The sequence below is a fragment of the Rhodamnia argentea genome, chromosome 11 (genome assembly GCF_020921035.1).
Source record: "Rhodamnia argentea isolate NSW1041297 chromosome 11, ASM2092103v1, whole genome shotgun sequence".
In the NCBI taxonomy this organism is placed as follows: domain Eukaryota; kingdom Viridiplantae; phylum Streptophyta; class Magnoliopsida; order Myrtales; family Myrtaceae; genus Rhodamnia; species Rhodamnia argentea.
In genome coordinates this window covers 21,365,670-21,390,255 of record NC_063160.1, presented here as the reverse complement: position 1 = coordinate 21,390,255, position 24,586 = coordinate 21,365,670, and the positions used below count along the sequence as shown (strand labels likewise).

At 43.6% G+C, this 24,586-nt stretch overlaps 2 protein-coding genes and 1 pseudogene across 2 annotated transcripts; all 3 read right to left on the bottom strand.

The window, feature by feature from the left end:
- Positions 1-1,633: 1,633 nt before the first annotated feature.
- On the bottom strand, positions 1,634-8,624 carry LOC125312968 (annotated as a pseudogene).
- Positions 8,625-9,724: 1,100 nt separating this feature from the next.
- LOC125312788 (probable amidase At4g34880) lies at positions 9,725-12,405 on the bottom strand. Its single transcript, XM_048272233.1, has 5 exons — positions 11,765-12,405; positions 11,220-11,434; positions 10,891-11,133; positions 10,595-10,790; positions 9,725-10,276 (listed from the first exon to the last, which is right to left on the bottom strand). The coding sequence occupies exons 1-5, from the start codon at positions 12,314-12,316 to the stop codon at positions 9,920-9,922; spliced, it is 1,563 nt and encodes a 520-aa protein (XP_048128190.1). The 5' UTR covers positions 12,317-12,405; the 3' UTR covers positions 9,725-9,919.
- A 9,240-nt stretch (positions 12,406-21,645) lies between these two features.
- On the bottom strand, positions 21,646-24,309 carry LOC125312785 (probable amidase At4g34880). Its single transcript, XM_048272231.1, has 5 exons — positions 23,689-24,309; positions 23,144-23,358; positions 22,815-23,057; positions 22,519-22,714; positions 21,646-22,200 (listed from the first exon to the last, which is right to left on the bottom strand). The coding sequence occupies exons 1-5, from the start codon at positions 24,238-24,240 to the stop codon at positions 21,805-21,807; spliced, it is 1,602 nt and encodes a 533-aa protein (XP_048128188.1). The 5' UTR covers positions 24,241-24,309; the 3' UTR covers positions 21,646-21,804.
- Between the last annotated feature and the right edge of the window lie 277 nt (positions 24,310-24,586).

The following is a 24,586-nucleotide window of genomic DNA, read 5'->3' as shown; positions in this document are numbered from 1 at the left end:
TTTTTTTTATTTTCTGATTTTATGAATGATGGAGTAGATACTAGGGGTGTGCAAAAGAACCGAATGGGCCGATTCTGGGTGATTTCAATTCCAATGAATTGGGACTGGTATAATATACATATGTATACACACATATATATGTGTATATATTGGCTTTTATGTTTTCAAAACAATTATTCCGGATCTTACACTCCTGAGTCCTCACGCTCTCTCCTAAAATATCCAAATTCCCCCAATCTCTCTCCCTCTCCCTCTATCTGGTTGCAAGTTGCGGCCACGCTCATTGCTCAGGAGAGGGTGGATTCCCAATTGTCTGGTACAGAGTGGTGGAGAGGGTAGAGCCCCCTCGTATTCAGTGGAGCTTCGAGGGTTAGAAGTAGTCGAGGACAACGGGGGTGGCGAGCTCGTTCTTAATGACAGAGAGGGGCTTTTTGTCAGTGAGGGCGGACATGGCACCGTTTTCGAGGGCGAGGATGGTGATGGTTTGGTGGTTGTTGATCTTGTCGGCCAGCTTGATCTGGCTGAGGTAGGAGTTGAAGGAACGAGTACTCAGAGAAGCCCTCGAGGATCTCGGTGATGTTGTGAGCGGAGACGGCAGCGGAGCATAGGAGGAGAAGGAATGCAACAAGGGGGCATAGCGCGCACATCGTGAAGATAGCAGAGGCTGTGCGATGGCCAATTCCATGGACCAATTGGAGAATGGGATTGGATCGGTGGTCCGATTCCTAGGACCCAATGGATGGTTCTCGTTTCCTGACTTGTGGAACCAACCCTTTGTGAGAGGTCCTCGATTCCAAGTTGGAAACTAGCTCATCCTGAAATCGATCACTCCTAAATTAGCTACTTGCTAAGGTCAGAACAAATTATTCATTCAATGTCTTGTTTCTTGGCAAAATTACCGTCTCATATAATATGAGCTCCAAATATTTTTGTTCTTCATCGTTTGGGTTTTAGTGGTTCCAATCAAGTCATGAATCTCTTGTAAGAAACCTAATTCAATTCTAAACATTCTTTTTTTTTTTTATCAATTTAGTCAAAAACATTTGGAAATGTAATCTTTATAACTAATTTTCACCTAAGATCGCTAACATTGCGATATGTCATATAGAACAACCGATGATGATTGTACAGTAATGTTAGCGATTTTTTAGCAAAAATTGATCTAAAATGCTATATTAGAATTCCATGCAAAGATTTTACACTAAATTGACAAAATTAAAATATTTAGGATTGATGAATTTACATTCATACAATAGGGCAAGGATCGATTGGGCAATTTCCCCCCTAGGGAGACCGCCCAAGCAATTCTTGATGGTTTTAATGGAATAATGCTCACTCGAAAACTAAAAAAAAAGGGGGGGTTGTGATGGTACGAATAACTAACATTAATCTCTGTAATCCATATTAACTGACTTTTCAAACATAGCAGTACAATTTAGGTGCCGAGATCACTCGAGATCTCTCTTCTAGTGATCGACCCAGTCCAATTTAGATCACCTAAGGCCTCACAAAAAAATACCAATTAACGTCCAATTTCAATCTCCACCACGATTCGATGAAAATGGAAAAGCACGTAGAGCATTACCAAATGAAGGACAACACCTCATCCGCACACAATATATGTCCGAAGAGTCTAGTAATGCATAGCTATGACATTATATTCAACTACCGCATCGCCGTTGGTGAGGTTGAAACAGTATGTCTTCGCCTTCGCGATTCTGCTCGCTAGCTAGAAAACGCCGGTCCCGCCTACAATTGACATCTCCTGATAGGTCTTGAACACCGGGTTGTGGCCCACTATGCTCAAAGTGCTGCCGTTATACTCTGGGCTTGTGAATACGAATCGGACGATCACACGGAGAATCAAGAAAAATTGGAAAGACGCACGAGATTACCCAGGTTCACCCCAAGATTAGGGTTACGTCCCGCAAAGAGATTTCACTATATTTTTTCGGTTTACAGCCAATTCAACTCAATATAATGATAAAACCAAACAAAATATATATGCCCAAAAACGGGCTAAAAAACCTAAAACCTCTTAATTCCACCATATGGGCCAACTTAAATAAAAGCCCAAACCCCCGTCGGGAGGCGCCGCCCCTGAACCCCCGCCCGCCGACCGGGCAGCGGGACACCCGTGTCGGGGGCGCTGCCCCCGAACCCCCGCATCCCATGCGTATGGGTCATATGTCGTTGGGTAACACTTCGGTTTCCCTAAGCTCACGTGGGCGTACCCGGTGTGAGAAACAAGGGTCCCCGAAGTATTCGCCAACTCCAACATTCTCCCACTTGGTGGATACTTCGCGCAAATGAGAGCCCTTCCAATATCATTCTTCTTCAATCCAATCGCAGCAGAGCACCATTCAAACTTCGCACCCGTGACGGCTTTAGTAAGGAAGTCCGAACTATTTTCTACCGTGTCGACCTTTACAAGTTGAACCTCATTATTCTCCACTTTTTCTCCGATTGAATGATATTGAATATCAATGTGCTTTGTGCGTGAGTGAAACGCCAGATTCTTGGCTAAATAAATAGCCCCTTGATTATCACATCTCACATCTACAGCACCTTGCTCAAAACCGAGCTCCGAGCACAACCGCCGTAACCATACAGCCTCCGTAGAAGAAAGCGCTACCACGCTTTGCCTCCTACTCATCCAACTCAATGCAGCACCAAACAATGTGAAAACAAACCCGCTAGTGGACCGTCTACTATCAATATCCCCACCCCAATCAGCATCTACATGGCATACGATATCAAGCATATTTCCATTCCCCGTACCTTCATAACACAAAGAAAAATTCGAAGTTCCACAAAGATACCCGAAAACTCTTTTGATCGCATTCCAGTGTTCTCTACCCGGGTTAGACATGTATCGGCTCAAGACTCCCACTGCTTGAGCTATATCCGGACGCGTGCACACCATAGCATACATCAAGCTACCCACTGCACTCGCGTATGGAACTTGGGCCATCTCTTCAGCTTCTTCATCCGTTTTAGGACATTGCTCCGTGAATAGCTTGGTCCCTAAAGGTATAGGGGTATCAACAGGCTTGCAATCTATCATATTGAATTTCTTCAAAATTTCTTTGATGTATTTCTCCCGCCCTAGCCACGCCTTCCGTTTCTCACGGTCCCTCCTAATCTGCATGCCCAAAATAAAATTTGCAGGCCCCAAGTCTTTCATTTCGAACTTTTTAGCCAACAAACTCTTCACGGACTTCACCATCTTCACGCTATTCCCGATCAACAACATATCATCCACATATAGCGTGAGAATGACAAACCGATTGTCCGTCCTCTTCACATAAACACAATGGTCAGAATTTGAACGCACAAAATCAAGTTGGAGCATATACGTGTCAAATTTCTAGTACTACATCCTCGGTGACTGCTTCAGTCCATATAAGGACTTTTTCAATTTGCACACCAGATTTTCTTTTCCTTTTACTTCAAAGCCTTCCGGTTGCCTCATATATATCTCCTCCTCCAAGTCCCCATGAAGGAAAGCTGTCTTTACATCCATCTGTTCTACCTCAAGATCATATGCAGCTGCTATAGACAGGACAAACCGTATCGAGGTCAATTTCGCCACCGGAGAGAAAATCTCGTCATAGTTAACACCTTCGATCCGAGAGTACCCCTTGGCTACAAGCCTAGCCTTGTACTTCTCTACAGTCCCATCTGGTTTCAGCTTTCGCTTGAAGACCCATTTACACCCAATTGCCTTTCTATCCTTAGGCAATTTACACAGGCTCCATGTCTCATTATGATCAAGCGATCGCATCTCATCTATCATCGCAAGCTCCCACCGATTCGCATCATCCATGGATCTCGCCTCTTTTACGGAACTAGGATCATCTCCGGTAATGCTCAAAGCATGAAACGTACTCAAAGCACTAAGGGAATATTGAAGTGGTACCTTTCTTTCCCGCGTCGATCTTCCGAGAGCCGGCATGCTATCTATATCCGAGTCTTCATCCGAATCTACATCCTCGACTTCATTAACCGAGTCCCTTTTTTTCGATTCGGAATCATATTCTACTGGCGTGTCTTGTGGAACCATCTCCATAGTTTCAGCTTTAGGACTTTCTTCAAGCACTACCACTTTCTTGGGCTCCTCCCCTTTACGTGTGCCAACCTGGGATTGTGATTCACGAAAGACGACATCCCCGCTGTAGACTATGGTCTTTGATTCAGGATTCCACAGCTTATAGCCCTTGACCCCCTCCTTGTATCCGACAAATATGTTCTTCTCGGACTTATTGTCAAGCTTACCCCGTTTCTCCTTGGGTACATGAACATATGCATCACACCCGAACACCCGAACATGTGACAGATTCGGCTTCTTCCCAAACGCTGCCTCATATGGTGTGCGATCCTTCACCGATGAGGTCGGTGACCGGTTCTTCAAATAACAGGCCGTGGCTACGGCCTTCGCCCAAAATTCTGGCTCCAAACCTACCCAACTCAGCATGCATCTCGTCTTTTCTATGAGTGACCGATTTAACCTTTCGGCCACCCCATTCCGTTGGGGCGTATATGGAGTCGTCTTCTGCCTTGCAATACCATTATCCACACAAAATTGCTCGAACTTATCCGAACAAAATTCACCTCCGTTATCCGTACGAAGGACCTTGATCTTCCCGCCCAATTGATTTTCAACAAAGGCCTTAAATTCACGAAATTTCTTGAATACATCCGATTTACTCTTAATAAAATAAATCCAGCTATATCTCGAAAAATCATCTATGAATGATACATAGTACCTGGATCCTCCAATAGATGGAGTCGGAGTAGGTCCAAAAACGTCGCCGTGAATCAGCTCGAGAACCTTAGCTGCTCTCGTACCTGTGTGTTGGAAGCTAACTCGGTTCTGTTTTCCATGGAGACAGTGTTCACGGAACCCGAAACCCATAGAGCATTTTGGAACTCCTTCTACCATCTCACTCGAAGCTAAGGTAGACAGCCCCTTTTCACCGATGTGCCCTAACCTCCGATGCCACAACATGGACATATCGTGTCCATCTTCCTTGGCCTTTTCGAAAACAAACCCGCTACCAACATCACTTGTTTCCCCGAGCAGCTTGTATAATGTCCTGTAACGGACTCCTCGTGCAATCACAATAGAACCACGAGTCATCTTGCACGAATCCTTATCACGGCTAAAAGTAACCCCCGAATCAGCCATCGTACCGACCGATAACAGATTTCTACTCATCAAGGGTATGCGCATCACGTCCGGAATAGTCTTCACGGTGCCATTACTCATCCTCAACTTCACCTCGCCACGCCCGACAATCAGAACCGCAGTATCATCTCCGAGCATGACATCCCCACCATTATATTGCTCATATTCACAAAACCGGTGTCTATGAGGCGTCATGTGGTATGAAGCATCGGTATCGATCAACCGGATATCCTTGTCTCATTGCGCTATACATGCAGCAGCCAAATACATATCTCCCGCATCGACCTCCTTTTTACCCGAGGATGATTCAGCTTCCTTCTTAAAAACCGGCTTGTTTTTACAATCTCGCTTCACATGGCCCCATTCTTCACATCTCCAAGACTGTACCCTCCTCTCCCTACTCTTCGATCGCCCACGAGATTTGGACCTGGACCCTTTCCGATTTAGAGTCTTCTCTGCTGGCCTTCCCCTAGCCGCCAATGCCTCTTTACCGGAATTTCCCGATCCCTTTCTTTGTGTCTCCTCGGATAACAAAGCAGAACACACACTTTCATATGATAATTCTTTATCCCCACCACCGATCACAACAATCAAGTTATCCCATGAATCCGGCGGTGAACAAAGCAGTGTTATCGCCTTATCATCATCCTCAAACTTAACACCGATTGATACGAGTTGACTAATCAACGTGTTAAAGCTATACAAATGTGCAGAAAACGAGTCGCCCTCATGCATCCGAAGATTATACAGTTTTTTTTCTCAAAAATAGCTTATTAACCAACGACTTACTTTGATACAAAGACTCCAGTTTTTGCCACAAATCCTTGGCTGTAGGTTCGCTCATCACGTTCGTCAGAATCGAATCCGTGAGACAAAGCCGAATCAAGCCCTTTGCTTTCCGATCAATCCGATCCCAGTCTTCAATCTCCTTTGGATCCGCCCTTTTGGAAGACGTCTCGTCATCCTTCCCCGCTTCCTTGCCTGATTCCCTTATCACGACACCAGGCTTCGCAGCAACAGGCCTTTCCGTTTCGATTGCCGACCAAAGGTCTCGATCGCAAAGTAGATCCTCCATCTTCATCTTCCACGGATCGAACCGCGTCCCATCGAATTTTTCGATCTCAATTCGTGACCCTCCCGTCATCTCTGATAAACCCTAATCTCTCGAATACAAGGCTCTGATACCAATTGAAGGGATTTAACAGAACCGAATCGGACGATCACACAGAGAATCGAGAAAAATTGGAAAGACGCACGAGATTACCCAGGTTCACCCCAAGATTAGGGCTACGTCCCGCAAAGAGATTTCACTATATTTTTTTGGTTTACGACCAATTCAACTCAATACAATGATAAAACCGAACAAAATATATATGGCCAAAAAATGGGCTAAAAAACCTAAAACCTCTTAATTCCACCATACGAGCCAGCTTAAATAAAAGCCCAAACCCATAGATGTTTCGGGGGCGCTGCCCCCGAACCCCCACTCGCTCACCGGTGAGCGGGGCAGCCATTCGCCGACCGGGCAGCGGAACCCCCTTCGGGAGGGGCTGCCCCCGAACCCCCGCTCATTGACCGGGCAACGGGACACCCGTATCGGGAGCGCTGCCCCCAAACCCCCGCATCCCACGCGTAAGGGTCATATGTCGTTGGGTAACACTTCGGTTTCCCTAAGCTCACATGGGCGTACCCGGTGTGAGAAATAAGGGTCCCCGAAGTATTCGCCAACTCCAACAATACTCTGGGCTTGTGAATACGAGGTCCATGCTCATGTGCAAGGCTAGCGACTCGAACCCGACTCACGAGGGGAGACTCTGGCTCAGGCCCCTCAGGTAATGGGTCGTCCATCACGTCAACCAACCCGAACAGCGTCGGGAATTCTCGGTCATCGTGGCCTCGGCTACTTGCACCGCCGTGGGATTCTCACCCGAGAGTGTGTCGTGAAAGTAGAACTGGAGGCGTGTGGTCTTGCGCTTGGCGTGGCGAAGGCTAGTGAACCACATGTCCACATTCTCGGGGTCATCTGCCTCAGCACGGGCAAAGTGTCGCGGCCGTAGCCACCAGAGCAAGAGCCACCGCCGCCATTGCTGTTAACCTAGCTTTGCCATCTCTCTTCCAACCCTGAAATTGTTGAGAAAAACGGTACTATTGGAAAGAATTTATAGGCGAAAATGAACTCAATAAGGAGACTTACGAAGCTAAATACATCTTTAGAGACAGAAGCAACAAAGTTGTCGAATATTTATTAGCGACCGACTCCATTATTTTGGTGACGTCATCAAGTCATCGTCTTTGCGGTTTCGATTTGGATTTGAAACTAATAAAATCAACATAAATTGCATCTTTGCACGTTCTATGATAAAAAAAAAAAAAATGGCATGCTTTGCAAGAGAGAACATGTTAAAAGATGAATATAATTTTGAAAAATGAAAAACACTATGAATGTCATAATTTTTATGTACAACTTATTTTAGTGTCATAATTTTTTAATCGATTACTTAAATAGGATGACTTTTAGAAAACGGTCATTTGAGTGACGTCGATGATTTCCCTTGCTAGAAAATCTGTCGTGGCATTGAAATTTATTGTAGAGTAACTTTTTTAAGAGAAAAAAAAAAGATTAATGCCATTCAAGCGATCGATCGAAAATTTATAGCACTGAAATGAGTATTGTAGTAAAACTATAGAACTTGTGGTGTCCTTTTTCATAAACTCTAGGTAGTAATTTCTTAGCACTGGCCGAAACTTTGAATGAAGAAAAAGAATTACATTAGCATATAATGTTTCTTCAAAACTTAAGGACCGTTGGTGACGAACACTATGTAAGAAAATCGCTAATCTATGGACAGAACGTTCGATCCAAGATCACAATGTATTGTACAGATTTAGTAAACTAAAGGATAATTCGAATAACACTTGCCTATTAAACCAAATAGACAATGTGCAGAATCTACAGATTTAATTCTTATTGAGCCTCCTTACTTAGGTCGTCCTTTACGGCTCTTGATAGATAAAACCCGAGAGTGTATGTTCAGAAACGGAGAGGGTAACTTAGCCATTTGTGAGATTCTTGGTACAAGATAAGCATTTTAAGGAGAAGAAAGAGACAGAGCTTAGAGTTCTTGTTTGTTTGCTGATTGAATAAGTAGCATTCACGGTCTCTTCTCTTGGTCGAATCTCATGGGGTCACAGAAGACGAGATCACAACCTCTTTTTTTTCCTTTTGTCATTTGGTTTTTAGTGTAACCTAGGGGCCTCTAAAGCATCACTTGATGGTTATAATATTATGATTTGTTCACTCGAAAAGTTGAGAAATAAAAGAGATTTCCTCGATGACGCCAATCAAGGCAACTCCAATCGACAACGGGAAAACGACGGTCCCGTCGGTTGTAGGCATCTCCCCACAGGATTCGTAAGTCATGTTGAGACCCATGGTGCTTAGGATGCTTTCATTGAAAATGAGGTTCGTGTTCATGAGCAGGCCCAGTGACTCGATCCCCGCCACCGACAAGGATCGTCGGTTCGGGTCCTTTTGTGAGCGGATCGTTCATCATCATCATCATGCCGAAAAGAATTGAGGACTTCTCGATCTTCGTAACCTCCACGACATGCATGAGATTGTTGTGGAAATAGATGTGGAGGTCTGTGGTTTTCGACTTCGAATGGTTGAGTTTAGGAAACCAAGTCGGCACCTTCCGGGTGTCATCAACTCGTGATCGAGGGAAGTTGTCAAAAGGTTTCGGACTAAATTAGTAAAATTACAAATTTTATATCTGCATTTGGCATCATACAATAGGTTTAGAGTTTTTTTGAACAATTTTCTCTCTCGACATGGTTGATAACAACTTCCTCTTTTAGTCCCAAACCTTTCAATTGTATTAATTTAGTCATAAATCTTGTCATGATTTGTCAATTTACTCATAAACCTTTTAATGGTTTCCCTATAATTTCATGAAGTCTATTTTTACAACATACGGGTATCTACAGACTCTTTGTTTACCATGCAATGTGTCCCTAAAGGAAAGTAAATGTAGGGACCGGAGAAATAAATTGATAAATTATAAGATACATAGTTTACGATGATGACTATGGTCCCTTTTTACAATAGTCCAATGTAGGTAGTTTACGATTTTCAGCTAGTTAAATTTCACAATAAGAAAAAAGCACGTAGTGTTACCAAATTAGAAACAACTCGTCCCACACACACAAAATTAATGATTTGTCAATTTAGTCTTAAACCTTCTAATAATTTGTCAATTTAGTCATTTCGGCTCATTTTAGTTGGAAATCGCTGACGTAACGGCCTAGTCAACGCCAGCTAAATTGATAAGATTGAAAGGTTTGAGACTAAATCGGCAAGTTGTCAAAATAATTAGGATTAAATTGACAAAATTGAAAAGTTTAGGACTGTATTCACCGCCATGCAATAGAGGACTTTCTAGGAAACCTTGAATTTAATTTCTCAATTCTCAATTGACGTGCTTCACTTTTTGTTTTGGCAGAGAAAGTTGTGATGAAGGCTTCGCTAAACTGTGGGGAAGTCATTGCTTCATTGGTAGTTGCATCTGAGCGAACAAACACATTCTAAATCGTTATTGTTTGACAGTCTCACTTCTTAATCTTGGAATGTGGCTGCTTATTCCTTCGTTGCTTCATCACTTGGATCCTAATCCAATAACAGAGAAAACATCTCACACGCAAGAGCTCGGACCGAGATCCGAATAGCGGTCACTGCATGAGCGATGGTCGCCTCCTGATCTTGGTGGCTTGCTCGAACCCGTAAGCGATTTCGATGAGCGTAGGCTCAGAGCCTCTCAAGCCTCCGAAGCAAATTCCAAAGGGCACTCCATCCTTGTCGTATCCGGCGGGCACGCTAATTCCCGGGAAGCCTCCGATCGCAAGAACGGTGCTCACTGCAAAACCCGGAGTCACCAGTGCATCCAACTTGTTCTGCCTCATCAGCTTCTCAAACCCATCTCGGGTCAATCTGTCCATGTTTCGCCTCGCTGATTTCACAGTCTTATTGATCCCACTCGTGGCTTGCGCAGCGAGGAACAAGTCCTGGCCGTACTCATCGATCTTTTCCTGCAAGAACGGCCATTTTGGTGAATAAAATTAGAGATAAACAGGGTAAGGGTCGACGAATCACTATGGGACGACTGTTCAGATTCGCATCACAACGTTGGCATGGAGTATTTGAAAATATTCTATCCAGTGTTCCATGATAGCCATGCTGCAAGTTGCAGATGGCGTAAAAACGAGAAATTATCCAGCGCATCCCTGGTAAGGGCACTGCCCTCTTGCTTGATTCTGCTATATGTTCCCCTAACATTATGCGATTCTACGTAATTTTGAGTCGATTAAAGGTGATGTATAAATTGATATGTGATTATACCAACTCACCGCATGCTTGTGCTTGTTGTTGAAGGCAATTACATCGGCAAGGGATCGAACTGGCGAGACGACCAAATCTCGCAGGTAAGTATTCAGGGCTAGCTTGAACTCGGCTGACGCCGCTGCACGTTCCCCGCTCGCTTCAGAGTATATTTCATTGACGTTGGCTAATTCCAAGTGGTCCACCAATACTGCACCTTGTTTCCTGTCCATGAAAGAAATGAAAACATTTGCATATATTATATGTCGTATTGGTTCATTCCAAACTTGAGGAACTAATGGGTCCTGATATCACTATTAACTACCTCAGGGTGTTGAAATGGCTATTAAATGCTTTGAGGACCGGAGTTCCTGAGTAGATGTCGAAGAAAGGGTTCCTAACGATTCCGAGTCTCTTGCCTTTGAGCCCGTCTGCTTTGAGAAATCGCTTGTAGCCCCCTCTCGGGATGTACTTCGACGCTTCTCTAGTGGCTTTAGCATCATAAGGATCGAATCCTACGATGACATCGAGGACATGGACGGCATCTGCAATAGTCCTGCACATTGGCCTGAGAGATCCCACATATGGTGGTCAATACGTTCGGAGTAACTTCCGCGAGTATAAAGAGTGTCTGTGTGATTCGCCCCGGCTTACCCGACAGTGTCCTGTCTGGGAGTGAAGGGGACAACCCCACCTCGGCTCGTCAAGCCAAGCGTGGGTTTGATGCCCCCCACTGAGTTAAAACTAGAGGGACACAAGATTGAGCCGTCCGTCTCCGTTCCCAGCGACACTGCCCCCATATTCGCTGCCACGGAGATGGCCGACCCGCTACTTGATCCGCAAGGATCCGCTGATAGGTTGTATGGATTCTGTGTTCATATGCATTAACTTTAGTCATCAGACAAATAGATTCAAAGGAGGTTCCCGTCATATTATCATGTCGAATCTGCCTCTTCTAGGAGAAACAGCTCGAGTGCTTCATAAGCAGCTACCATGGCGCACTCACTGGCGCATGATTTTAAAATGTCCAACAGATTCTTGTAATGATTAGCACACTTAACGAATAATTTTCATAAAATGCAACTCTAAGTACGGAGGTTTGATTAAATTAATAGCCTCGCACAAAAGCAATTGAATTGCTAAACCTTGCAGAGACAGACAAGGATAGAAAAGTGGATCGGTAAACTTGGTTGGCTGACCTTTCCCTGGCCGCTCCTGGCGCACCATCCACTGGGCCCACGAGAAAAGCGAGAGTGAGCCCACTCGCTCAAGCTCGCCTTCCCCAGCAACACGGCTCCGGCCCTCCTCAGCCGAGCCACCACGCCGGCATCCCGAGGCACGACTGAGCCGAGAAGCGCGAAGGAGCCTGCTGTGGTGTTCATCTTGTCTTTGGTGGCTATGTTATCCTTGAGCAGTATAGGGATCCCGTGCAAGGCAGAGAGCAAGCCATGTGGCTTCGCCTTGCGTTCTCGGTCGGCTCTATCAGCTTGGCGCAGCGCATCCGGGTTCACCTCGATGACCCCTCTGAGAAGCGGGTTGAGTCTCCGAATCCGGTCAAGGTAGAACTCAGTCAGCTGCCTTGAGGTGAGTTCGTTTTCCCTGAAAGCGAGCTGGAGATCGTGTACGCTCGCTTCTTCGATAGAGAAGGCTGGTGGAGCTAGAGCGTCGATTCGGAGCACGAGCAACGCAACGGCAAAGAGAACAAGAAGCACCCGTGATGGATAAGAGGCAAATGGAGGTTCGGTAGCCATTGTTTAACCGGTCTTCGAGGTTTGGGTAAGTTGTAAAGGAACTGAGAGCAGAACTCAAGGCAGCCTAGGAGAACAATAGAGGGAGGAGGGGCGAGTACATCTCGATTTAAAGAGGATATAATCATTGACCCCAAAAAAAAAAAAGGGGAGGGGGAGAAAAGAATAATCAGTAGACTGTTTTTTTTTTCATTTAATTGATAGAATTTCGAGTTCGTCGGCTTGTTTAGGTCTCTTATTTGGCTTTGGTATTCTCAAGTGAGCAGTGCTTATCTATACTATAAATTTGCAAACTCATTTATTGAAAGTGATAGAGTTTTGAATCTTTTGATACACTGAATTATGAAAGAGCATATTTCTTGCATATTGGAATGGGGTTTTACTATTTTTGGTCAATTGAAATGACATTCCGACTAAAAAAACAAATGACATTAGAGAGCATTGTTTGAAATGATTATTTGTGAATGCTTTTGAAAAGAATCGCCAAAGATTCTATGCATTGATTTGTGAATTATTTTATGAAACGCATTGTATTTGGTAAATTAAGTTGTGAAAGGTAATATGTTTCAGTTTATAAAATCTTTTTATAAGATGTATTCTGAATTTGATTTGTGGTCTTTGGAGGATGAGCTAATGATTTCATGCTCATTGACATTTGACATTATGTTTAAGACATGCTGAGGGGTTGAGTATGATATTACTTTTAGGATATCTTTTAGGTCGAGCCAACTGGTATAAGTAGAGACCTCATTAAACATGACTATAGTTGAATATTAAGCACTAGGTTGATCAACAGAATTGACCATTGATGTTTCATATTGTTGATTGATCTAATACATAGCTTTGTTGAATGACTCATTTTTTATTTTGTACGTAAATCATAATCTGGATTTGATCTAAAAGAGTTATTGCCATGGATGCTCAAATTGCGGGAAAATTATCAAAGAAATCTTAAACCTATTGCAATTATGTCAATTCAGTCCCAAACTTTTTTTTGTCAATTGAGTTGTAAACCTTTTACAATTGTGCCAATTCATTCCATTTGGCAGGCCGGCAATGAGGAATGCAATTTTTAATAATATTTTTTAAATTTTTGAATTTTTTTAATACTTTTTTTTGTCTTTTTTTCTTTTACTTTCTTTTTTGTTAGGATCGGCCCTCAGCCGATGGCCAGAGGCCTCCTGTCGGCCCTAATAAAAAAAATAATTAAAAAATACAAAAAAAATTATTTAAAAAATTATTTAAAAAATTGAAACTAATCATTAAAATTTAAAAAATATTAAAATATTATTAAAATTTATTCACATTAGTGCCGCTCAGCCAAATGGACTGAATTGGCATAATTATAAGAGTTTAGGACTCAATTGGCCAAAAAAAAAGTTCAAAGCTGAATTGGCACAATTGCAATAAGTTTGTAACTTTTTGGCAATTTTCCTCTCAATTTGTTTAGAAGAGATTTGTACTACTCACTAGCTGTGATTACTCATACCATTCATCTTAAATCTTTTTAAGATTCTTCAGCTTGGGGGCAAGTAGAACGAGGGCGCTATTAGCAACAAACTTTTGTTAGACTTATTTTGTATGAGTTGAGATAAATGTATATGTATGATAATAGTTGCTGGGATCTAGCTGAGTTGAAATATGTACTTCTTTTAGAGTTCTCAACTTGTTACCAAATCATTTTTTTGTCAAATATATAACATGTTGGTTATGTTCGAGACTACGTCCTTTGGGGGGAAATTACGAAGTCGTTCCATGTGAATGATACCACACACACATGATTCATCCTCTTCAAGGTAAATGAGTGCGACCAAAGATTTTTATAGGTAAAGAGCAAAGGGGATGCTCTCTTTACCACATAACGGGAAAGGCATATTTCTCTTTTATTTTCAATGGACCATCATCACCTCCTCTCCACTAAGGGAACAAGACGAACACTCGAGAAAACCATTGGACCGCGTGCACAAATAGCATCAATCGGTCCCCGAGAGCCATGAAAATTCAGTTTTCATTGCAGCTTTTCACATGCACTAAAGAAAGTATTCATAGTAGAACAATCAAACTTGAGTGAAGATATTAGACTATTGGACGAGCTAAATCACATCAGCATTTATCCGTACGAACCGCATTGAAAAATGGGCTTAGTATTTGTTTATACGTAAGTAAATATTGATCGAAATTTCGATTGTTGACATACCATCTTAATTTGTCCAATTGGGAGCGATCACGAGAATCAAGGACTTCCCCCCTTCTCTCTATAAATAGGAGACGCATCTCTATTCATTTATAGGAGATGAAGAGGAGTGAGCTAGTGTTGAATGAGGTCGTTTTTGATTTGCTTCAGCATGATTTGAAGTCAGTGTTGGTGAGGAACTGGATTTTTCTCTTTTGTGGTCGGATTTTTTTGCTGATATCAATCAGATGAATCCAGCACTTAGTTGGACGGTGAACAAACTTAAGCGTAAAAGAGAAAAACCGAGAACCACTCATCAGAATGAGGAGAGGGTCTGTAATTCCTCATCCAGGGAAAGGCAAAGCTAATAATCACACCAAGAAAGAATTGGTTATATCAGCATCAACCTTATCAACTTGTGTCGGTACCTTTCCAAGTTGGCGTTACCGCAATGGACCTGCTTCTGTGTGCCCGTCAAGATGCAAAAATGGCCTAATAATGGAGGTAAGAAACACAACAAAATGCGAAACACGTGTGCACTTTCAATGAGAAAGCGAAAATAAGGAAGATAAGATAATCAGGCACATCATGATGGCTAAGCAGGAGTGAAATACAGATTGCGGCATGTGAGAAGCACATATAACATGGAACTGCTAAAATCGTCAAAAAGTATTTCATTTTCACTGTAATATGAATAAGCAATTTGGAAACACTTCCAAGGATATTCGTAGAAGGGGCCTTGTTTTACACTGTCAAAGCTGTAGATCATATGTAGCTAATATGTCAACCATGGGGCTAACTAAAACCTGTGTCCTGACTAGAAAAAAGTATGATTAGAAAATGAACTAACAAGACCTCATTTACATTGCAGTAGTCATTTATCAAATATCCTCAAAAAACAGATGTTACAGACAAGCTCTCCGGAACGGTCGGACCAGATAGTAGGTATACGAACCCCATATCTCAACAATGGTTAGAGACATCTTACCTAGTCTCACAATTTTGGCATCGGAAATAATGGAACTAAACCACAACAAGATGAGATGAAGTGGGAAACTCATGTATCCACACGGTTCCATCGCGTATCTGATAATACCGATAGTAAAACTCAGTAGAAAATGAAAGAGGAGGTTTACGCATCCTCGTGGCTTATTCAAAAGAATAGGCTATCTCAATCAACTTTGCTTCGGATCCCTTCATTCCCCCAAAGCAAATCCCAAATGGCATTCCATTGTCGTCATATCCAGCAGAAACAGTTAGCCACTTGTATGTAGCATAATGGTCATTAACACAATCGAATTTGCTGTAACAGTTGAGAAATATTTGGAAAGTCCAATGGACGCTATTGGCGTCAACTGCAAAACTTACACCAGGGAGGTTATGTGTCACGCCCCGATCCTCGAGCATGCGACATCCCCGCCATCTCATCTCTCGGGTTAAAGGATAGCGTCCCGGGCACGCTACCAACCCATAAGATTAACTACGCTTGCGGAAACGTATAATACTCCCGGACAATAATATAAGATAGGGATAGACAAGTAGGAAAAATGCATTAATTCAAAAACATGATCTTCTTTACAATCACGTTGTAAATCAACCGAAATGACACCCTAATTGGCCTCATACTTTGGGGCAGGGTAGGGTCAACTTTGTATTTACTCCAAACAAGGTTACGTCACCCTCGTCCTTATTAGCTTCTCAAAGAACTACTAGCTTCGTTAGTTAGAACCCGAAAATGGTAACCACGACGAGGTGAGATATAAATCTCGGTGAGTCGGCGCCTAAGTCCGGCTAGGTCGTTGATTCACTCAGGACCCCTACTAAATAGTCGCAGTATCATGGTGTAAATTTTTTAGTCACATACAAGCTTACCCGACAGAAGCCACATCTAATATAATGCAAAACATGACGTGACAATCATATCAATCAGCTCACGGATCGGGCATCATATCAACTCGTCCAGAACGTCTTATCAATAAACCACGTGTCTCAATGCCGATATATCAACCACATGCGACTTATCCACTAGGATATCACACAAAATGCAATGATAACTCGAACATGTATGAATATGTACCTTTGGCATTCTACTCTATCCGTCCCATACCAGATTTCATAGTCAAGATGCACATATACTTGTCCATGAACAAGTCACAATTGCATGCGGTTTAATTATTAAGGACCCTTTGGCCTTGCACACTAGACAGTTGGTGCATAACACACTAGATAGATGGTGCTCTTCCGGTAGGACCAGATATCGTCCCTTACTTCTGGTGACGGCATCTAATAGTCCGTGTGATTCTGATTGACACGGTGCGGAACTACCAGGAATCCCCGTAAGGGCTTCAGTCCGTCACAAGCTGCGACCAGCATCCGCTCAATCCGACAACACGGAAAGGCGTGCATCCAACAAGTCGTGGAATTCCGATCGACACAGCACGATATTGTCGGGGAAGATCCATTATATGACCATTCAAGCACACTTGGCAATCCATCAATTCATTATTCCATTTTTAGCCATATGTTCACACGATATGCTCATGACTTGGCTCAAGGTTGTTTTCATACCAATACGTGAAATTGATGCCAAATGTGGTCATACAAATGCACGAAATCATTTATTGAACTCTGCATGCATCACGGGGTAATTTTCCCTCAAACCGAACATCCAATCCGTCAATGGCTAATCATAGTGTTCAATCAAACAATCGACATAGGCAATCAATTTAAGTAGATCAATCAATTCAATCATAAATATTTGATCGAATTATGCACATTTAAGCTCAATTCAAGAGCCAATTTAATCTTAGCCAATTCAATTAGTCAATCGATCGTACGCTCGTCTCTAATACATCGCTCACTCCCGATCAATCAATAACGGTCATTCAATCAATCAATCTCATCCAATTAGCCGTAGATTCCTAACTAATTAGACTAACTTAACTAATTAGGGTCATTGAACTTAAACTAAGTTTCTACCCTAAATCGGCCCTAATCGAGCTACCTAAACACCTAATAATCTAAATAAATTAATCCGAACAAAATTAATGACCTAACCAAGGATTAGAGGTCAACTCACAATCGAATAGACGAGGTAAGTGCGACGGCGGTCCTTGAAAGCCTTCGGCACGAACGTCGTACGCGGTTGGAAGGCGGGTCTAAAATCTCGGATAATGGGCTCAAATTTCCGGCCCAACGGGCCTGACTTGAGATTAGGCCCAATTACATGGCCCAAAACAGGTTGGACCTTGGCCCAACTCGCCGGCCCACAAAACAGGCCTAATTAGGCCCAAAAAGAACCTGCCCCGGCCCAAAAACAGGGGAAACAGTGGCTGGCCGGGGCTGTTGTGGCTCCTACGGTGGGCTACAGGCAACGAACGGCTTCAGGGTTGGCGGTGGAGGTACGAGATGGTCGGAGGAAGGTTATGGGGGTTGGTGGTGGCTTTTGAGGGCCGGAACAGTAGTCAACAGTCACGGACAGGGGCTGCAGTGGGCGGAAATAGGGGAGCGGTACAGGAACAGATGCAGGGGAAGTTTGGTCGGGGCTGCTCAGGTCTCTGGCTGTGGTGGAACGTCGTGGGGTTGATGGTATAGGTCTAAGGGGACGTCGAGGGTTGGGTGATGGTCACTGGTGGCGGAGGAAGGCAGCGGTAGGCGTTGTTCCAAAGTAGAACTGAACCGGCGCCAAAACAGGGGAAACAGGGTAGGCGAGGGTTTGCCGGCTTTTTAGAGCTCTCTGGTGAATTTGCGGTGGCTGTTGGTGGTCGAGGATGGTAGTTGGAGATCAATGGAGAGCTGAGGCGGTGGCTGAGGCGGTGCGGGGGGTCGGGAACCGTTGCAACAGCAGAGATCCGAACAGAGCAGTAGCAGACGCGAAAACAGGGGACTCCGGCCGTAATGTTGTCTCGCGGCTGTTCCGAGCTGCCACAGTGACGACGGCGGTGGTGGTGATGATCTGGCATGGCGGAGGGGAGGGTAGCTAAAGGCTAGAGGCGATGGTGGTGGTTGTGGTCACACGAAGTGAGTGCTGAAGAAGAAAGAAAAAGAAGAAGAAAAGAGGAAAAGAAGAGGCGGCAAGGGAATGGACGTGGAAGAGGGAGAGAGAGAGAGAGAGAGGTAAAGAAAAATCTGGAAATTTGACCAAGGCCTAAAGTGATAAGGTGGGTCCTAGGGGCAAAACGGTAATTTCCAAAATTGGCCGGGGGCATTTTGGTCATTTCACATCCTAGGTAATTCGAGCGTTCGGAAACCCGACAGAGGGTTATTTAATTTGAACTCGAGTCAATTTAGCCCAAACGAGGCTTAATGTGAAATTTTCTAATTTTAGGACGCAATTACTCATTTAATCAGAATTTAATCCGATTCGAATAACAATCCCGAAAATTTCCAATTTCCGATTTCTAATTCCTTAATATCCGATCTTGAGCATCAAACTAAAATTCTTAGTCATTCCATAGACTAGATTTCACTATTGGCCACTTGTCAAATTTTCGGGCGTCACATTACGTATGAGGAAAACCAAAAAAAAACCTTCGAGAGAAGATTAGTGAGTATTTGTCGGGTTGATAGAGTGGCGGTTGGAGCAGTGCGTGAGCCAGTGAAGAAGGGCTAGATTTGAGCGGCAGCGAAGAAAAGCAAATCGAGAGGGCTACATTTCGCGGATTTGAAATGGAACTGGATAGAGCTTGAACATAGAGAGAAAGATGGATTGTTGCGCACGGGGTCTCGCCCGTGCTACGTGACTCCGTAGAGGCATGCGACCGATCCAATGGGGGCATCCATCACCGGCCACTATTACAACATTATGCTCGTAGTAAGCCGTCCTACCGTATTTCTACCGGACCAGGATGCGAAAAAAGTATTCTCATTTTCTCAAATAAGAGTTTGAAGTAGATTTTATTTCAAATAAAAGCCCGAAGTGCCCTCATTGTCTCAAAGAATGACTTGAAGTGATTATAGTTGTTTTAAATAATGGCCCGCTCGGCCACCTGGCCAAATTTTCTGACCGATCGAGGGTATTTTTGTAAAAATATAAATTTAATCTAATTTTTTATTAAATTAAATTGAAACAAAAAAAAAGCAAAAAATTAAAACAAAAAAAAAAACAAGAACACAAACGGGAGGTTTTGACCTCCTGCATGTGGCGACCAAGGTCACCGGCTCCTCGGCGGGGGCCGGCGACCCCGCCGACCAGCGGTGAGGGCCTGATAGAGGTCAAAAACCTCCCGCCTGTGTTCTTCTTTTCCCCTTTTTTTTTATTTTTTTTTCAAAATTCCTTGAAAACCAGAAAAAGGAAAAAATAAAATAAAATTGTAAATGACCAAAATGTCCCCAGCTAAAATGACTCATGCCCTTTTTTTAGACTAATATAGTCACTTTATGCTCTTAATTGAAATAATATGCACTTCAGGCCCTTCTTTGACACAATCAGGGCACTTCGGATTCTTATTTAAAATAAGGTTCACTTCAAGCCCTTATTTGAGAAAATGAGGGCACTTGGGGCCTTGTTTTGGAATTTTCGCTATAATTTTTTTATAAATGCGATTGTGCTAAGTTTTCATGCATTGTACAACAATTGACAATATCCTGATTTTCGCAAATATAAAAATGATCTCGTAATCAATGCGATGCAAATTAATGTAGACATTGTCCAATAACCTCTGCTCTCTCGCGTCAACATTCGTGATTTAAATTGGAAAAAACAAGGTATCGCGATTCACATTATTCGACCAAATAGTTGGATATTTGCACTTGGTTTGTCGTGAAGTTTCTCAAACCATATTAAACACTACCGAATTTGTCGGCTCTTGTCAACTATTCGCTCTCACCCTAACCGGGCTGCAGTGTTGCAAAAATTCTTTATTCATAGCGTAGGGGTTGGTAGGTGTGGAAGTCTTCTTTTTTTTTATTAGTAAATCTTCATAATAATTGTTTAATCACCTTTCTACGCTTCAATTCAAAAATAGATGATTGTGAGTTCGGTTTCTCATAGAAGCTCAGAGTGTCGCGACGGACTGTGTTATTTTGCTTCAAGTTAATCGGCTAATTACGGTTATGTCTAGGGATTATTACCTAAGAAAAGGCTGAAAAGGTCGGGCAACCGCAGTGGCAAATTTGAAAGATTCTTGGTATTAGATACGCATTTGAAAGAGAAGAAAGAGACGGAGCTTAAGGTTCTTGTTGCTTTGTCGATTGAATAAGTAGCTACTCCTTGTTAACAAATTGTTCCTTCAGTGTCTCTTCTCCTCGTGGAGTTGCATGTTGTCACAGAATACGATGCCATAATCTATTTGCTCTTTATCATTTGGTTTTTTGGGTATGATGTTACCTTAGGGAAAACAACGGTCCCGTCGGTTGTAGGTTTCTCCCTACAGGATTCGTAAGTCATGTCAAGACTCCTGACGCCGAGGATGCTTTCATTGGAAACAAGATTCATTTTCATGAGCAAGCCTAGCAACTCGATTCCTGCTGACGACCGTGGTTGTCGGCTCGGGTCCTTTTGTCCGCTAATCATTCATCATCATCATTATGCCGAAAAGAGTCGAGGACTTCTCGGTGATCATAACCTAATTGACATGCACGAGATTGTTGTGGAAATAGAAGTGGAGGGGCGCAATTTTTGACTTGGAATGGTTGAGTTTAGCAAACCAAGTCAGCACATTCTCGATGTCATCAGCCGTGACATGGAAGGAAAATCGTCCAAAAAATTTTTGAACATATTATACACTACCCAGTTCAGTCATAAACTTTTCAATTTTACTAATTTTGTTCAAAATCTTTTGACAACTTCCCCATTTAGTCTTAAACCTTTCAATTGCATCAATTTAGTCACAAACCTTGTGACGATTTGTCAATTTAATCTTAAAGCTTTTAATAATTTGTCAATTTAGTCCTTCCGGCTAACTTTAACCTAAAATCACTAACGTAATGATCTAGCAGCGCCAACTAAATTGACACGATTGAAAGATTTGATACTAAATCGGTAAGTTATCAAAAAGTTTATAATTGAATTGGCAAAACTGAAAAATTTAGGATTGTATTCACCGCCATGCAATGGAGGACTTTCTAGGAAACCTTGAATTTAATTTCTCAATTCTCAATTGACGTGCTTCACTTTTTTGTTTGGCAGAGAAAGTTGTGATGAAGACTTCGATAAACCGTGGGGAAGTCATTGCTCCATTGGTAGTTGCATCTGAGTGAACAAACACGTTCTAAATCGTTATTGTTTGACAGTCTCACTTCTTAATCTTGGAATGTGGCTGCTTATTCCTTCGTTGCTTCGTCACTTGGATCCTAATCCAATAACAGAGAAAGCATCTCACACGCAAGAGCTCGGACCGACATCCAAATGGCGGTCACACTGCATGAGCGATGGCGGCCTCCTGATCTTGGTGGCTTGCTCGAACCCGTAAGCGATTTCGATGAGCGTAGGCTCAGAGCCTCTCAAGCCTCCGAAGCAAATTCCAAAGGGCACTCCATCCTTGTCGTATCCAGCGGGCACGCTTATTCCGGGGAAGCCTCCGATCGCAAGAACGGTGCTCACTGCAGAACCCGGAGTCACCAGTGCATCCAACTTGTTCTGCCTCATCAGCTTCTCAAACCCATCTCGGGTCAATCTGTCCATGTTTCGCCTTGCTGATTTCACAGTCTCATTGATCCCACTCGTGGCTTGCGCCGCGAGGAACAAGTCCTGGCCGTACTCATCGATCTTTTCCTGCAAGAACGGCCATTTTGGTGAATAAAATTAGAGATAAACAGGGTAAGGGTCGACGAATCACGATGGGACGACTGTTAAGATGCGCATCACAACGTTGGCATGGAGTATTTGAAAATATTCTATCCAGTGTTCCATGATAGCCATGCTGCAAGTTGCAGATGGCGTAAAAACGAGAAATTATCCAGCGCATCCCTGGTAAGGGCACTGCCCTCTTGCTTGATTCTGCTATATGTTCCCCTAACATTATGCGATTCTACTTAATTTTGAGTCGATTAAAGATGATGTATAAATTGATATGTGATAATACCAACTCACCGCATGCTTGTGCTTGTTGTTGAAGGCAATTACATCGGCAAGGGATCGAACTGGCGAGACGACCAAATCTCGCAGGTACTTATTCAGGGCTAGCTTGAACTCGGCCGACATCGCTACACCTTCGCCGCTCGCGTCAGAGTATATTTCATTGACGTTGGCTAATTCCAAGTGGTCCACCAATACTGCACCTTGTTTCCTGTCCATGAAAGAAATGAAAACATTTGCATATATTATATGTCGTATTGGTTCATTCCAAACTTGAGGAACTAATGGGTCCTGATATCACCATTAACTACCTCAGGGTGTTGAAATGGCTATCAAATGCTTTGAGGACCGGAGTTCCTGAGTAGTTGTCGAAGAAAGGGTTCCTAACGATTCCGAGTCTCTTGCCTTTGAGCCCGTCTGCTTTGAGAAATCGCTTGTAGCCCCCTCTCGGGATGTACTTCGACGCTTCTCTAGTGGCTTTGGCATCATAAGGATCGAATCCTACGATGACATCGAGGACATGGACGGCATCTGCAACAGTCCTGCACATTGGCCTGAGAGATCCCACATATGGTGGTTAATACGTTCGGAGTAACTTCCGCGAGTATAAAGAGTGTCGGTGTGATTCGCCCCGGCTTACCCGACAGTGTCCTGTCTGGGAGTGATGGGGACAACCCCACCTCGGCTCGTCAAGCCAAGGGTGGGTTTGATGCCCACCACTGAGTTAAAACTGGAGGGACACAAGATTGAGCCGTCCGTCTCCGTTCCCAGCGACACTGCCCCCATATTCGCTGCCACGGAGATGGCCGACCCGCTACTTGATCCGCAAGGATCCGCTGATAGGTTGTATGGATTCTGTGTTCATATGCATTAACTTTAGTCATCAGACAAATAGATTCAAAGGAGGTTTCCGTCATATTATCATGTCGAATCTGCCTCTTCTAGGAGAAACAGCTCGAGTGCTTCATAAGCAGCTACCATGGCGCACTCACTGGCGCATGATTTTAAAATATCCAACAGATTCTTGTAATGATTAGCACACTTAACGAATAATTTTCACAAAATGCAACTCTAAGTATGGAGGTTTGATTAAATTAATAGCCTCGCACAAAAGCATTTGAATTGCTAAACCTTGCAGAGACAGACAAGGATAGAAAAGTGGATCTGTAAGCTTGGTTGGCTGACCTTTCCCTGGCCGCTCCTGGCACACCATCCACTGGGCCCACGAGAAGAGCGATAGTAAGCCCACTCGCTCAAGCTCGCCTTCCCCAGCAACACGGCTCCGGCCCTCCTCAGCCGAGCCACCACGCCGGCATCCCGAGGCACAACCGAGCCGAGAAGTGCGAAGGAGCCCGCTGTGGTGTTCATCTTGTCTTTGGTGGCTATGTTATCCTTGAGCAGTATAGGGATCCCGTGCAAGGCGGAGAGCAAGCCATGTGGCTTCGCCTTGCGTTCTCGGTCGGCTCTATCGGCTTGGTGCCGCGCATCTGGGTTCACCTCGATGACCCCTCTGAGGAGCGGGTTGAGTCTCCCAATCCGGTCGAGGTAGAACTCAGTCAGCTGCCTTGAGGTGAGTTTGTTTTGCCTGAAAGCGAGCTGGAGATCGTGTGCGCTTGCTTCTTCGATAGAGAAGGCTGGTGGAGCTAGAGCGTCGATTCGGAGCATGATCAATGCAACGGCAAAGAGAACAAGAAGCACCCGTGATGGATAAGAGGCAAATGGAGGTTCGGTAGCCATTGTTTAACCGGTCTTCGAGGTTTGGGTAAAGTCGTAAAGGAACTGAGAGCAGAACTCACGGCAGCCTAGGAGAACAGGAAAGGGAGGAGGGGCGAGTACATCTCGATTTAAAGGGGATATAATCATTGCCCCCCCCCCCAAAAAAAAAAAGGGGAGGATATAATCAGTAAACTCTTTTTTTTTCCATTTAATTGATAGAATTTCGAGTTCGTCGGCTTGTGTAGATCTCTTATTTGGCTTTGGTATTCTCAAGTGAGTAGTGCTTATCTCTATTATAAATTTGCAAACTCATTTCTTGAAAGTAGTAGAGTTTTTAATCTTTTGATACAGTGAGTTATGAAAGAGC